This window comes from Heptranchias perlo, chromosome 13 (assembly GCF_035084215.1).
Source record: "Heptranchias perlo isolate sHepPer1 chromosome 13, sHepPer1.hap1, whole genome shotgun sequence".
NCBI lineage: Eukaryota > Metazoa > Chordata > Chondrichthyes > Hexanchiformes > Hexanchidae > Heptranchias > Heptranchias perlo.
This window is the reverse complement of record NC_090337.1, coordinates 13,561,011-13,575,242: the sequence shown is the minus strand read 5'-3', so window position 1 is coordinate 13,575,242 and position 14,232 is coordinate 13,561,011. Positions and strand designations below refer to the sequence as shown.

Genomic DNA, 14,232 nt, shown 5'->3' with positions numbered 1-14,232 from the left:
CACACGTTAGTGATACACGTAATATAAACTGGGTTCTATTTTCAGGAATGCAGGACGACAATCTCGATGTAACGCACATCCTGTTGATTGGTGAAAGGACTGCAGAGATCAGTCGGGTTTGGTGTTCTGACTTTACTGCAGGATTGCATGAAGTGACATCTGCCGTTCTGTACCACACTCTGCTGCATGGGAGCTGGAATCTGTGCAGTTGTCTGTGGTGAGCAGAAATACTAGACGCCTAGTAAGATTACCAAAATTTATTGAACAGTAACTTAAAAAAAAATCTACATTGTATCTAATATAAAATCTTACTTCATCTTCACTTCTCAATGTGGCATTTTAGTTTTTAAAAAATGCTGATTATTGGGAGTGGGGTGGTAATTGCTTCTGCTAGAATGTTCTGCAGAACGATATGAAATTCAGTGACAGTGAGTACTGTACAATCTTTTATTTTTGTTTCTAAAACAAAACCATTTTTTTTCCCACAAGCATACTAACTTACTACTTGTAAACACTTTATCCTCATCTTCATTATTCCCTGATGGCCCAGTGGGAAAAGCCTGAGGCAGCACTGATCTATTCAGACCAGCAATCCCAGGGTCAATTCCCAGTCTGTGCTGAGTTAGCGGATTCTAGCCAGAGCACTGCAATTGGCCTCAGTGCCCTTGGGCGAGGGAAGGAAAAATAAATAAATCAGCCATGGTTCTCACACCTACTTAGTAGCGAATGACACCTGACAGAAAGTGCTGTGATGCCTGCATGGGTGAATTGTCTATCTCACACAGCGAAGAACTATTTTGCCACGGTACCAGAAGCCTGCTGGCATAAACTGTACAGCCACTGGAGTCTTTAGGACAGGAAAACTTGCCTGCCCTCCGTCAAGACCGCCTACTTCCAACTCTGTAACATCGCCCATCTTCGTCACTGTCTCAGCCCATCTACTGCTGAAACCCTCATCCATGCCTTTGTTACCTCCAGACTCGAAGCTCTCCTGGCCGGTCAACCAACTATCACCCTCTGTAAATTTGAGCTCATCCAAAACTCTGCTGCCCATATTCTAACTCACACCAAGTCCCGTTTACCCAACACCCCTGTGCTCACTGACCTTCATTGGCTCCTGGTCCAGCAACACCTCAAATTTAAAATTCTCATCCTTGTGTTCAAATCCCACCCTGGCCTCGCCCGTCCCTATCTCTGTAACCCCCTCCAGCCAAGCAACCCTCCAAGATCTCTGCATTCCTCCAATTCTGGCCTTGCGCATTCCTGGTTTCCTTCTCTCCACCATTGGCTGTACCTTCAGCTGCATAGGCTGTAAGCTCTGGAATTCCCTCCCTAAATCCGTCTCCTTTAAATCGCTCCCTAAAACCTACTTCTTTGACCAAGCTTTTGGTCACCTGTCCTAATATCTCTATGTGGCTCAGTGTCAAATATTGTCTTATAATGGTCCTCTGAAGTGTCTTGGGACGTTTTACTACATTAAAGGCACTGTATATATTCAGGTGGTTGTTGTTATTGGCTCTCAGAATCCCCAGTTATTAAAACTATTTCCCTCAATTAGACTGCACTATCTGAAACATCATATAGAAGTGAGGTATCCCATCAAACCTGCCCGGCAAACTAGGTCTGGCATTTAGAGCAGTTTCCAGCGAGGCTGTAATTCAGGTTGAAGGTAGAGGAGAATCCAAGAAAAATAGAAATTAAAAAAGATTGTCAATCAATAAATTTACTTTCAACCAATATTTTAAGGTAGTTCCGTCAGTGCGCGAGTGGCTAAAATTATTGTTGTAGGTTCAACCTCCAAAAACAAATGAATAAACCATTATCCAAACAGACTGAAAACTGGAAGGGCACCGTCTCAGAGTTCAATGCCACAGTTTCCTCCCACACCTATTTCCATACAAAGCTTTGTTCTGGTATCACGCCTCAGCCATTTCGAAAGTGGTGGGAAGCCTAAACAGATGTAGAGGCAAGTAACACACCAAAATAGGGAGTTTAAGTCAGGGAGAGAACAAATGTCCCATCTGAAGGACGGCAGCTCCAACGATGCAGCATACGACTGTGCTGTCAGCCTGTATTATGTTCTTAAGTCATGGATGGGGCTTGAACTCTTGACCTTCTGACCCAAAAGCAAATGCACCACCAACTCAGCAGTGTTGACAGACAAAGCTATTATTTTCTTTTCCTAATTTAAAATCAATTACTGCTGTTTTTTTGCCTCTCTCAGGAGATTACATGGCTACTGGTGGGTAAGATCTAATCACGATGCTTCAGGCATCACGACTGTGTCAGGCAGGCTTGATGGACCAAATGGCCTTTTCCTGCCTTTCATTTTCCTTTGTTCGTAGTCTATTCCAATCAAACCAATTACCAAGACAAATTTAGTTTTTACACAGACTATAAAATCAAACAGTTGGGTTAGTTTAGGTTACCAGAGTAATAAGGGAGTTCTGGTGAAGTACACATTTGAACAAAAGCATGAACTCTTCATACTGTTCTCACAGCTTCCAGATAGTGTTTCTACAGTCTTTTACTCAGTTCAAACCATCTGCATTACATAGCTTCATACATAATTGTTAACCTGAATTGGTTTTCTGTGGTTGTAAAATACACCAAGACTCTTTTGAGAGCTTATCATAGTGTTCGAATATTGGAAATAGGGAAAATTTACATCTTTTTCTTAGAGCTACTAACCATCATGCTCTGCAGGCTGTGCTGCGTATTTTGCTGAATTGAAAGCTGTTAACAAGTGACTGTCCCTTGTTGCCCTCATTGTAAGGCAAGGCAGCTACGTGATAAAAGAGCAACAATGACCCAAAAAGAACAATAATCCAAAGATAGGACAATAAGACTAGGATAATGACGAGATAGTCAATGACGAGTGCAGTCAATCAAACTGGCCACCTTGAAAAATTACCTTGCAATGGGTCTTGTGATTAAATGAACAATGTTAAAAAAAGCTGACCATCTTGAATTCTTTGAAAAACAACTTTGTTAATCTATAAGGGTCTTATGAGTGTTGTTCCATATATGGTGTGAGTTTCCTGCCAGGGGCGACATAAAAACCCAATGTCTTTTGAGCTCAGGGCAGATAAGGGCTCACGGGGTTGGGGGTAATATATTAGCATGGAGAGAGGATTGGTTAATGGACAGAAAACAGAGAGTAGGAATAAACGGGTCATTCTCAGGTTGGCAGGCTGTAACTAGTGGGGTGGCGCAAGGACCAGTGCTTGGGCCTCAGCTATTTACAATCTTTATTAACGACTTAGATGAAGGGACCGAGTGTAATGTATCCAAGTTTGCTAACAATACAAAGCAAGGTGGCAAAGTAAACTGTGAGGAGGACACAAAGAGATATAGACAAGTTAAGTGAGTGGGCAAGAAGGTGGCAGATGGAGTACAATATGGTGCAATGTGAGATTATTCACTTTGGTAGGAAGAATAGAAAAACAAAATATTTTTTAAATGGTGAGAAACTATTAAATGTTGGTGTTCAGAGGGATTTGGGTGTCTTTGTCCACAAAATACAGAAAGTTAACATGCAAATACAGCAAGCAGCAATTAGGAAGGCAAATGGTATGTTGGCCTTTTTTGCAAGAGGGTTGGAGTACAAGAGTAAGGCAGTCTTGTAACAATTGTACAGGGCTTTGGTGAGACTACACCTGGAGTACTGTGTACAATTTTGGTCTCCTTACCTAAGGAAGGATATACTTGCCTTAGAGGCGGTGCAACAAAGGTTCAATAGACTGATTCCTGGGATGAGAGGGTTGTCCTATGAGGAGATTGAGAAGAATGGGCCTATTTTCTCTGGAGTTTAGAAGAATGAGAGGTGATCTCATTGAAACGTATAAAATTCTTAAGAGGGCTTGACAAGGTAGATGCACAGAGGCTGTTTTCCCTGGCTGGAAAGTCTGGAACTAGGGGGCATAGTCGCAGGATAAGGAGTGGGCGATTTAGAACTGAGATGAAGAGGAATTACTTCACTCAGAGGGTGGCGAATCTTTGGAATTCTTTATCCCAGAGGGCTGTGGATGCTCAGTCATTGCGTATACTCAAGACTGAGATTGATTTTTGGACTCTAAGGGAATCAAGGAATATGGGGATTGGGCAGGAAAGAGTTGAGGTCGAAGATCAACCATGATCTTATTGAATGGCAGAGCAGGCTCGAGGGGCCGTATGGCCTGCTCCTGCTCCTACTTCTTATGTTCAGAGGAATCAGCAAAGACCACTGCTGTCAGAAGAACGCCTGACTATCAGAAGACTTCTTCACTGTCAGAAAACTTGAAATGACCACGTCGCCAACTTAATTACGACCTCTGCCCAAAGATCAAACCGGGTAATATAATTTTGATCGTTGTCTAAATATTTGATACCTTTATATGTTTGATTTGATTATTAATAAATGAGACATCGATTACCAATTGGTGTCACATCCGAATCTGTTACAAAATGCACTTAGCACATCAGTGCAGACTTAATTCTAGTGGTCACATTGGCGTCTTCATTCCTGTTACTAAGTATGATTGGCCAGCCTCTAGCCAAGGATGTTACTGATCCAATGTATGTATGCTTGATGTATCGTTCTGTTGTTTGTGCCATCCTCATAGTACAGACTCATTGTTATTCATTTTTAAAATTCATTCTTGGGATAGGGCATCATTGGCAGGGCCAGCGTTTAATGCCCATTCTTAGTTGCCCTCGAGAAGGTGGTGCGAGGCCTTGTTCTTGAACTGCTGCAGTCCATGTGGTGAAGGTACTCCCACAATGGTGTTCGGTGGGGAGTTCCAGGATTTTGAGCCAGCAACAATGAAGGAATGTCAGCAATATATGCCCAATTCAACATGCCGTGGCACTTGGAGGGGAACTTGGAGGTGATGGTGTTCCCATACACCTGCTACCCTTGTCCTTCTATGGAGTGAAGGTTGTGGGTTTGAGAGATGCTGCCGAAGAAGCCTTGGCAAGTTGCTGCAGTGCATCCTGTAGATAGTACACACTGCAGCCGCGGTAAGTGGATGTTTAAGCTAGTGGATAGGATGCCAAGCAAGTGGACTACTTTGTGCTGGATGGTGTCGAGCTTCGGAGTGTTATTGCATCTGCACCCATCCAGTCAAGTGCAGCATATGCAACCATACTCCTGACTTTTGTCTTGTAGGTAATGGATACACTTTGGGGAGTCAGGAGGTGAGCCAATCGTGGAAGAATATCCAGCCTCTGACCTGCTCTAGTAGCCACGGCATTTATGTGGCTGGTCCAGTTGAGGTTCTGGATAGGGCAGTAATTGGCCAGGCTGGTTTTGATCTGCTTTTTGTGAATTGGACATACCTGGGTAATTTTCCACATGGTGGGATAGATGCCAATGCTGTAGCAATACTGGAACAGCTTTGCTAGAGGCTAGTTCTGGAGCTCAGGTCTTCAGCAATACAGCCGGGATGTTGTTGGGGCCCGTAGCCTTTGCTGTGTCCAGTGCACTCGGCCATTTCTTGATATTACGTGGAGTGAATCAAATTGGCTTAAGAACATACAAATTAAGAGCAGGAGTAGGCCATTTGGCCCCTCGAGCCTCCTCTGCCATTTGATAAGATCATGGCTGATCTGATTGTGACCTCAACCCTAATTTCCGGTCTACCTACTATAACCTTTGACTCCCTTGTTAATCAGGAATCTATCTAACTCAGCCTTAAAAATATTCAATGACCCTCTCTGGGGAAGAGAGTTCCACAGACTCACGACCCTCCAAGTTAAAATTTCTCCTCATCTCCGTCTTATTTTTAAACTGTGGCCCCTAGTTTTAGTCTCTCCCACAAGGGGAAACATCCTCACAGCATCTAACCCTTCAAGTCCCCTCAGGATCTTATTTGTTTCAATAAGATCACCTCTCGTTCTTCTAAACTCCAGTGCATACAGGCCCAACTTGCCCATCTTTTCCTCATAAGATAACCCCCTCATCCCAGGAATCAGTCGAGTGAACCTCCTCTGAACCGCCTCTAAAGCAATTATGTCCTTTCTTAAATAAGGAGATCAAAACTGCACACAGTATTCTAGATGTGGTCTCACCAATGCCCCGTGCAACTGTAGCAAAACATCTCTACTTTTATATTCCATTCCCCTTGCAATAAATGACAACATTCCATTTGCCTTCCTAATCACTTGCTGTACCTGCACACTAACTTTATGTGATTCATGTACTAAGACACCCAGATCCCTCTGTATCTCAGAGTTCTGCAATCTCTCTCCATTTAAATATACTGCTTTTTTATTCCTCCTGCCAAAGTGGACAAGTTCACATTTTCCCACATTATACTCCATCTGCCAAATTTTTGCCCACTCACTTAACCTATCTATATCCCTTTGCAGACTCCTTGGGCTCGATATTACCAGGGCTGTGGGTTTGCGGCGGGGGGGGGGGGGGGGGGGGGCTATCGGGCGCGTGGGTAACTCGCCCGACGAAATCAGTCTGCCCCCCGCGCGATCGCAGCCTAATTAGATCCACTTACCTGGTCTTCCGGGTTCCCCACTGCTGATCTGCTCGTCGGGCGGACTGCGCATGCGCAGTAAGGTCTGTCAGCTGGAGGAGCTCTATTTAAAGGGGCAGTCCTCCACTGACAGGTGCTGCAACAAATAGGAAAAATTACAGCATGGAGCAGCCCAGGGGGAAGGCTGCTCCCAGTTTAATGATGCCTCAGTCCAGGTATCATTAGATGGGGTGAGGAGGAGGAGCAGGACAGAGATCTTCCCCCCGGCGGGCGGGAGGAAGCGGCCTGCCTCTGCCACCAGGAAGGCCTGGCTCGAGGTGGCAGAGGAGGTCACCTGCACCACCAACATATCGCCCACCTGCATACAGTGCAGGAGGCGCTCCAATGACCTAAGTAGGTCAGCCAAAGTGAGTGCACTTACTCATTCCCCTACACTCCATCTGCCACATCACCGCCCCCACCCCACATCTCCTTCTGCACAGCCAACACTACTATGTCACATCACCCCTCATACCCACTCAAAGCTCATCCTCATCTTACCTGCACTTACTCACCTCACCAGTACTCATCCCACCACTACCACTCAACCCAATCCTCATACAATCTCATGGCTCTATCTCATACTCACCCTCTCGTGCATCTCTTTCAGTCAGCCTCACTCAACCTGCCACTACCTGTGCTGCAGCCACAGGGCATGCATCACATATGTGCAGTAGGCAGCGTAAGGCAAACGTATCGTGAGCATGAAGGGGATGCACAAGGGTGTTTGAGGGTTTGTCATGGTTTTTACTTATATTGAATTTCTGACCAACTCACATTACATATTATATTGGCACCACTACTGCCACGTCTTTGCGAATCCTGTCTGGTTTGTGCAATAATGCCCTTTCCTGAGGATCACAATGAAGACCCACAGCTGACGACACCCATTGTGTCACTGCAGAGTGGGTGTAGGTATATTTGCAGGGCTCTTTTGTGGAGATGTCGGCGATGTCCCCGGTGGCACCCTGGAAGGATGTGGAGGAGAAGTTGTTGAGGGCAGTGGTGACTTTGACAGCGACAGGCAAGAAGATGGTGCTCGGGCCAACCGGGAGCAGCTTGGCATGAAGGAGGCTGCAGATGTCCACGACTACATGTCGAGTAACGCTGAGCCTCCGTGTGCACTGCTGCTCAGAGAGGTCCAGGAAGCTGAGCCTCGGTCTGTGGACCCTGTGGTGAGGGTAGTGCCCTCTGCGACGCATCTCTCTCTGCGGTTGCCCTCCCTCCTGCTGTGCAGGGGGATGTGTCACAGCACTCTGTTGTGGAGCTCCACGTGTCAGAGGTGGACAGCGTGGCCGGCGAGGCTGGTGATGCTGTTCGCCCTCCGAGGAGGTCATGACTGCAGCTACAGCGGCCCCCATCCGGAAGATGTACATCTGAGGGGGTCCGCAAGATAGGTACATGTCTCTGGACCCCGGGGTAAGTGTGCAAGTTGGTGAATTTTCTTGTCAGGAGGAGGGTGGTGGAGGCCAAACTTTGTCCCAAGTGACAGAGTGGCCTCCTGCAATGAGTGAGGGTCTCTTTCCCCCCCCCCCCCACCTGTCAAATGGACCTTTGCAGCTGCCACAGGCTGATAGCTGCAACATGTCCATTTGAACTGGGAGTGTTTCCCCCAGTGTGGGAAACAGTCCCAGTTGTCCATAAAATCCCACTCCTCCTCACATAATCCCTTAATCAGGTCTGTTAATGACCTTAAATACCTAGATAAATATTGTCAAGTGGCACCCCGCTGGCTTTAATTGCCTGCGGGGGCTGCGCGCGCACGTCAGCGCGTCTGTGGGGAACCCGGAAGTGGGCGGGTTGGAGCCGGGCTCCGGACCCGCTCTGGGATTCCCCGATTTTCGGAGCCCCCCCGCCAGGAACGCTCCTGATAGCGGGTGCTAAAATGAAGCCCCTTATGTCCTCTTCACAACTTACTTTCCTACCTTCTTTTGTATCATCAGCAAATTTAGCAGCCATACATTCAGTCCCTTCATCCAAAACGTTGATATAGATTGTAAATAGTTGAGGCCCCAGTACTGATCCCTATGGCACTCCACTCGTTAAATCTTGCCAACCTGAAAATCACCCTTTTTAAAAATTATTTGTTCATGGGATGTGGCTGTCGCTGGTGAGGCCGGCATTTATTACCCATCCTTAATTGCCCTTGAGAAGGTGGTGGTGAGCCGCCTTCTTGAACCACTGCAGTCCATGTGGTGAAGGTTCTCCCACAGTGCTGTTAGGAAGCGAGTTCCAGGATTTTGACCCAGCGACAATGAAGGAACGGCGATATATTTCTAAGTCGGGCTGGTATGTGACTTGGAGGGGAACATGCAGGTGGTGTTGTTCCCACGTGCCTGCTGCTCTTGTCCTTCTAGGTGGTGGAGGTCGCAGGTTTGGGAGGTGCTGTTGAAGAAGCCTTGGCGAGTTGCTGCAGTGCATCCTATGGATGGTACACACTGCAGCCACAGTGCGCCGGTGGTGAAGGGAGTGAATGTTTAGGGTGGTGGATGGGGTGGCAATCAAGCGGGCTGCTTTGTCCTGGATGGTGTTGAGCTACTTGAGTGTTGTTGGGGCTGCACTCATCCAAGCAAGTGGAGAGTATTCCATCACACTCCTGACTTGTGCCTTGTAGTTGGTGGATAGGCTTTGGGGAGTCAGGCGGTGAGTCACTCGCCACAGAATACCCAGCCTCTGACCTGCTCTTGTAGCCGCAGTATTTATGTGGCTTGTCCAGTTAAGTTTCTGGTCAATGGTGACCCCCAGGATGTTGATGGTGGGGGATTCGGCGATGGTAATGCTGTTGAATGTCAAGGGGAGGTGGTTAGACTCGCTCTTGTTGGAGATGGTCATTGCCTGGCATTTGTCTGGCCCGAATGTTACTTGCCACTTATGAGCCCAAGACTGGATGTTGTCCAGGTCTTGCTACATGTAGGCATGGATAGCTTCATTATCATATTCATTTATGCCTACTTTCTGTTTCCTGCTAGCTAACCAATCCTTTATCCATGTTAATTTGTTACCCCCTACACCATGAGCTCTTATTTTGTGTAGTAGCCTTTGATGTGGCACCTTGTCAAATGCCTTCTGGAAATCCAAGTACACCACATCCACAGGATCCCCTTTATCCACGTTGCTTGTTACTCCCTCAAAGAACTCTAATAAAAATTAGTCAAACATGAATTCCCTTTTACAAAGCCGTGTTGACTCTGCCTGATTGCATTGAGATTTTCTAAGCACTCTGCTATATCATCCTTAATAATAGATTCTAGCATTTTCCTTATGATAGATGTTAAGCTAACTGGCCTGTAGTTTCCTGCTTTCTGTCTCCCTCCTTTCTTGAATAGGAGTTACATTTGCTATTTTCCAATCGGATGGGACCCTTCCAGAATCTAGGGAATTTTGGAAAATTAATACCAATGCATCTACTATCTGTGCAGCCACTTTTAAGACCCTAGGATGAAGTCAGTCAGGACCCAGGGACTTGTCAGCTTTTAGTTCTAATAATTTTTTTAGAACCCTTTCCCTGGTGATTGTAAATGTATTAAGTTCCTCCCTCCCTTTCACCTCTTGATTAACAATTATTTCTGGCATGCTATTTGTATCCTCTACAGTGAAGACAATCGCAAAAATCTGTTCAATTCATCCGCCATTTCCTTATTCTCCATTATTAATTCCCCAGACTCACTCTCTAGAGGACCAACCTTCACTTTACTCTTTTCCTTATTAAATACCTGTAGAAACTCTTACTATCTGTTTTTATATTTCTAGCTAGCTTTCTCTCAATCTAATTTCTCCCTCCTTATTATTCTTTTAGTCATTCTTTGCTGTTTTTTATATTCTGTCCAATCTTCTGACCTGCCACTAATCTTTGCACAATTGTATGCTTTTTCTTTCAATTTGATACTATCTTTAACTTCCTTAGTTTGGCACAGATGCTACGTCCTTCCCCTAGTCTTTCCCACTGGAGTGTATCTTTGCTGAGTGTTATGAAATATCTCATTAAATGTCTGCCACTGCATCTCTACTGGCCTATCCCTTAACCTAATTTCCCAGTTCACTTTAGCCAGCTCTGCCCTCATGATTGCCCTTATTTAAGTTTAACACACCAGTCTTAGACCTACTTTTCTCGCCCTCAGATTGACATCTGTGATGGTGGGGACCCCAGGAGGAAGCAGTGATGGATCATCTGCTCAGCCATTCAGGCTGAAGATGGTTGCAAACACTTCAGCCTTGTCTTCTACACTTGACTGCTGGGCTCTGCCATCATTTAAGATGGGGATGTTTATGGAGCTACTTCCTCCCATTAGTTGTTTAATATATGTGGCAGGACTGCAGAGCTTTGACCTGGTCCGTTGATTGCAGGATCACTTAGCTCTGCCTATAGCACGATGCTTCTGCTGTTTAGTATCGCATGTAGTCCTGTGTTGTAGCTTCACCAAGTTGATACCTCATTTTCAGGTAGACCTGGTGCTGCTCCCAGCATGCTCTTCTACACTCCTCATTGAACCAGGGTCGGTCATCTGGCTTGATGGTGATGGAGGAGTGGGGGATATGCCGGTCATGAGGTTACAGATTGTGGTGGAATACAGTTCTGCTGCTGCTGATGGCCCACAGTGCTTCATGAATGCCCAGTTTTGAGCTGCTAGAGCTGTTCTTAATCTATTCCATGTAGCAGGGCGATGACATGGTGTTCTCAGTATGAAGACGACTTGATCTCCACAAGGACTGTGGAAACCAAATCCTGATGATTCTCTATGCTTCTTAAAAGCAAAAAGAAAGCAACGAAACCAGACGAGTGATCAAGTTTAAGATTTAAAAAGTCCTTAGCTGAATCACGTTGTATAACAGAGCAGGGATGATTAAAAAAAAATTGCCTTTACATAGGATCTCATCACATCGCAAAAATATCTCAATTCCCTTCACATAGTGAATTCTGGAATACAGTAATGGTTATTCAGGCAAACACAGCAGTCGCACAGAAACACCCCACAAATAACAATGAGATGAAAAACCAGCTAATCTGATTTTGCTGGTGTTGGTTGAGGGAGAAACACTAGTCAGAACACTGGCAGAACTCCCCGATTTCCCGAGTATTACTGTGGGATCTTTAATGTCTACCTGACCATTGGAACAGGCAGACTGATCTCCGTTTTAACATCTCATCTGATGGACGGCACTTCTGACTGCAGCATCCTCCACAGCTGAAGACAACAACTGGCGCATATATTACACTGGCAATCTGTTTTCTAGATTCTGATTCACAGAATTCAACAAACATTTCACGTTAAAGTTACCTTCCAGTATGAATCTGTTTTCTGTTTGTAAATTATGTTTCATATTTCTTTATTCTGCCCCATTACAGAACTTCTGTAGTCTAAAAGCGTTAAATGTCAAGGGCGCAGATTTCTGAGGGTGGGGGAAAAGGGAAAAAAAAGTGATTAAACAGCAGAAATCAGCGTTACATGTCGATCAGGGTCTTGATCTCTTCGAGCCGGCTCTGCTTTATCTCTCGCTGTCTTTTGTTTCCGAAGGCCCCTGCAGCAAGTTCTCGCTTCTTGTTCTGAATCTTGATCATATTTTCCTCCACGGAGTTCTTCACAATGAACTGCAAACAGACACACACACAGGGCGAGATTTATTGAACGCTGACAAAACTGCTGTAAACCACAAAGTGGCAGTATCAGCATCAAAAAAAAAATAGAATTTATCTCCAAGACACAGTGAGATTTCGAGTGAATCATCAAATAAATAACCTGCCCTGACAGTGAGAGTGTAGTTAAATCTGCAGGTGCTTAGATTCAACTTTTTCTGTTTGCTTGTTCTGGTCTTAGGACAATGACCTCAGAGCGCTGCTTTGTCTCATTTCCCTCCACACCCCCCCCCCCCGCACCCCCAACACTCCCCCCTCCCCCCACCCATACACAGGAAAATCTGACTGACTTGATAAACGTAAATATTTGAAAATGCCGCCAAGGAAGCTGCACTGACAAGGAGGCGCATGACTGTGCTAAGTGAAAATTAACCTGGCAACATAACCAAGGGATAAAGCCAAAGGCTGATCATGTCAGCTAGACTTGGGGGTGGTTTACTACGTCTGGCAGTTACGTGTTCGGTTTGTGAAAATAATTATTAACACTCTCCTCGCTCTTTTGTGGGTAGGAAGTCTGTGCAAAGATGAAACAGCAAGGGGTACTGTAGCTCGAATCTAACGCTATTCAAACAAGGGAGTTCTTCAAATGAAAAGAACTTTATTTATTTTTAAAAATAGACCGGAAGAAACTAGTTGGTCTCTTGTTTATGGCTCAGTTTTTAAAAAAAATTGTCTCTCTTTTTCATCTCCGTTTTCTAATTCTTTGTCTCCCTCTCATTTCTTGTCTTGCAATCTTCATCTATCTCTCCACGTGCCTCTCAATATTTTCTATCACTGTCGTCACCAACTCTCTATTTGTCATATTCTTTTTCTTTACTTCTCACACTCTCTCTTGATTTGCCTCTCTTGTACGTTCCCCTACTCCTCGCTGTTTTCTTTCTCTCCTTCATTATGTCTCTTACTCTTCTGCTTCTCAGTGGCCGTCTTAAAATTTTAAATCAGGCTCCCCAGACTTCCAACTAGCAGCGGAAAATGGATTTTATAAAAATAAAAATGGTGCAGAAAAGTTATAAAAGATAAATGGAACAGTGGCGTGAGCCGGCCAGAGGCAACGGGTGGACAAGTCAATGTTAAAGGACTTTTCAGAGATAATTTAAAATGCATTTGTGGAGATGGGTTGCTGAGGTGCCCAATTAGCTGCAGTTTTAAAAATGGCAAATAGCTGGAAAAAAGATTTGAACGAAACCAGATTGAACGTACAAAAGAACTTGAATTTATATAGCGTCGTACAACCTCAAGATGTCCCAAAGTACTTTAAAAAAGACAAAAAATGGCATAAAAGAGATGACATGTAACCCATGACAACAGGGGGTTCAGAGTAAACATGTTCCCACAAAGAAAAAGGGTGGGACTGCCAAATCTACAGCCCCCTGGATGACAAGGAGCACACAGGGTAAGATAAGGCAAAAAAGGGAAGCTTATGTCAGACACCGAGAGCTCAATGCTGCAGTAAGCCTAGAGGAGTATAGAAAGTACAGGGGTGAAATTAAAAAGGAAATTAGGAAAGCAAAGAGAGGGCATGAAAAAATACTGGCAAATAAAATTAGGGAAAACCCAAATATTTTTTTATAAATACATAAAGAGCAAGAGGATAACTAAAGAGTAGGGCCTTTTCGAGACCAAAAAAGGTAACCTATGTGTAGAAGCGGAAGATGTGGGTATGGTTCTTAATGAATACTTTGTGTCTGTATTCACAAAAGAGGGGGACAAGGCAGAGATTGTAGTTAAGGAGGAGGAGTGGGAAATATTGGATGGGATAAACATTGTGAGAGAGGAAGTATTAAGGGCTTTAGCATCTTTGAAAGTAGATAAATCGCCAGGCCTGGATGAAATGTATCCCAGGCTGCTAAGAGAAGCAAGGGAGGAAATAGCGGAGGATCTGACCATCATTTTCTAATCCTCCCTGGTTATAGGCGTGGTGCCAGAGGATTGAAGGACTGCTAACGTTGTACCGTTGTTTAAAAAGGGAGAAAGAGATAGATTGAGTAATTATAGGCCAGTCAGTCCAACCTCGGTGGTGGGCAAATAATTAGAATTGATTCTGAAGGACAGCATAAATCGTCATTTAGAAAGCCATATTGATACCAACGA

The 14,232-nt window shown here is 44.9% G+C and overlaps 1 protein-coding gene across 2 annotated transcripts in view; it reads right to left on the bottom strand.

The window, feature by feature from the left end:
* Positions 1–11,290: 11,290 nt before the first annotated feature.
* The window catches only part of hltf (helicase-like transcription factor), a 73,123-nt gene continuing 70,181 nt past the window's right edge, over positions 11,291–14,232 (bottom strand). For both annotated transcript variants that reach the window (XM_067995008.1, XM_067995007.1), the window contains exon 25: positions 11,291–12,096. In XM_067995008.1, coding sequence (XP_067851109.1) covers positions 11,950–12,096 — 147 coding nt within the window. In that variant the 3' untranslated portion in view covers positions 11,291–11,949. The remainder of the gene's footprint in view (positions 12,097–14,232) is intronic.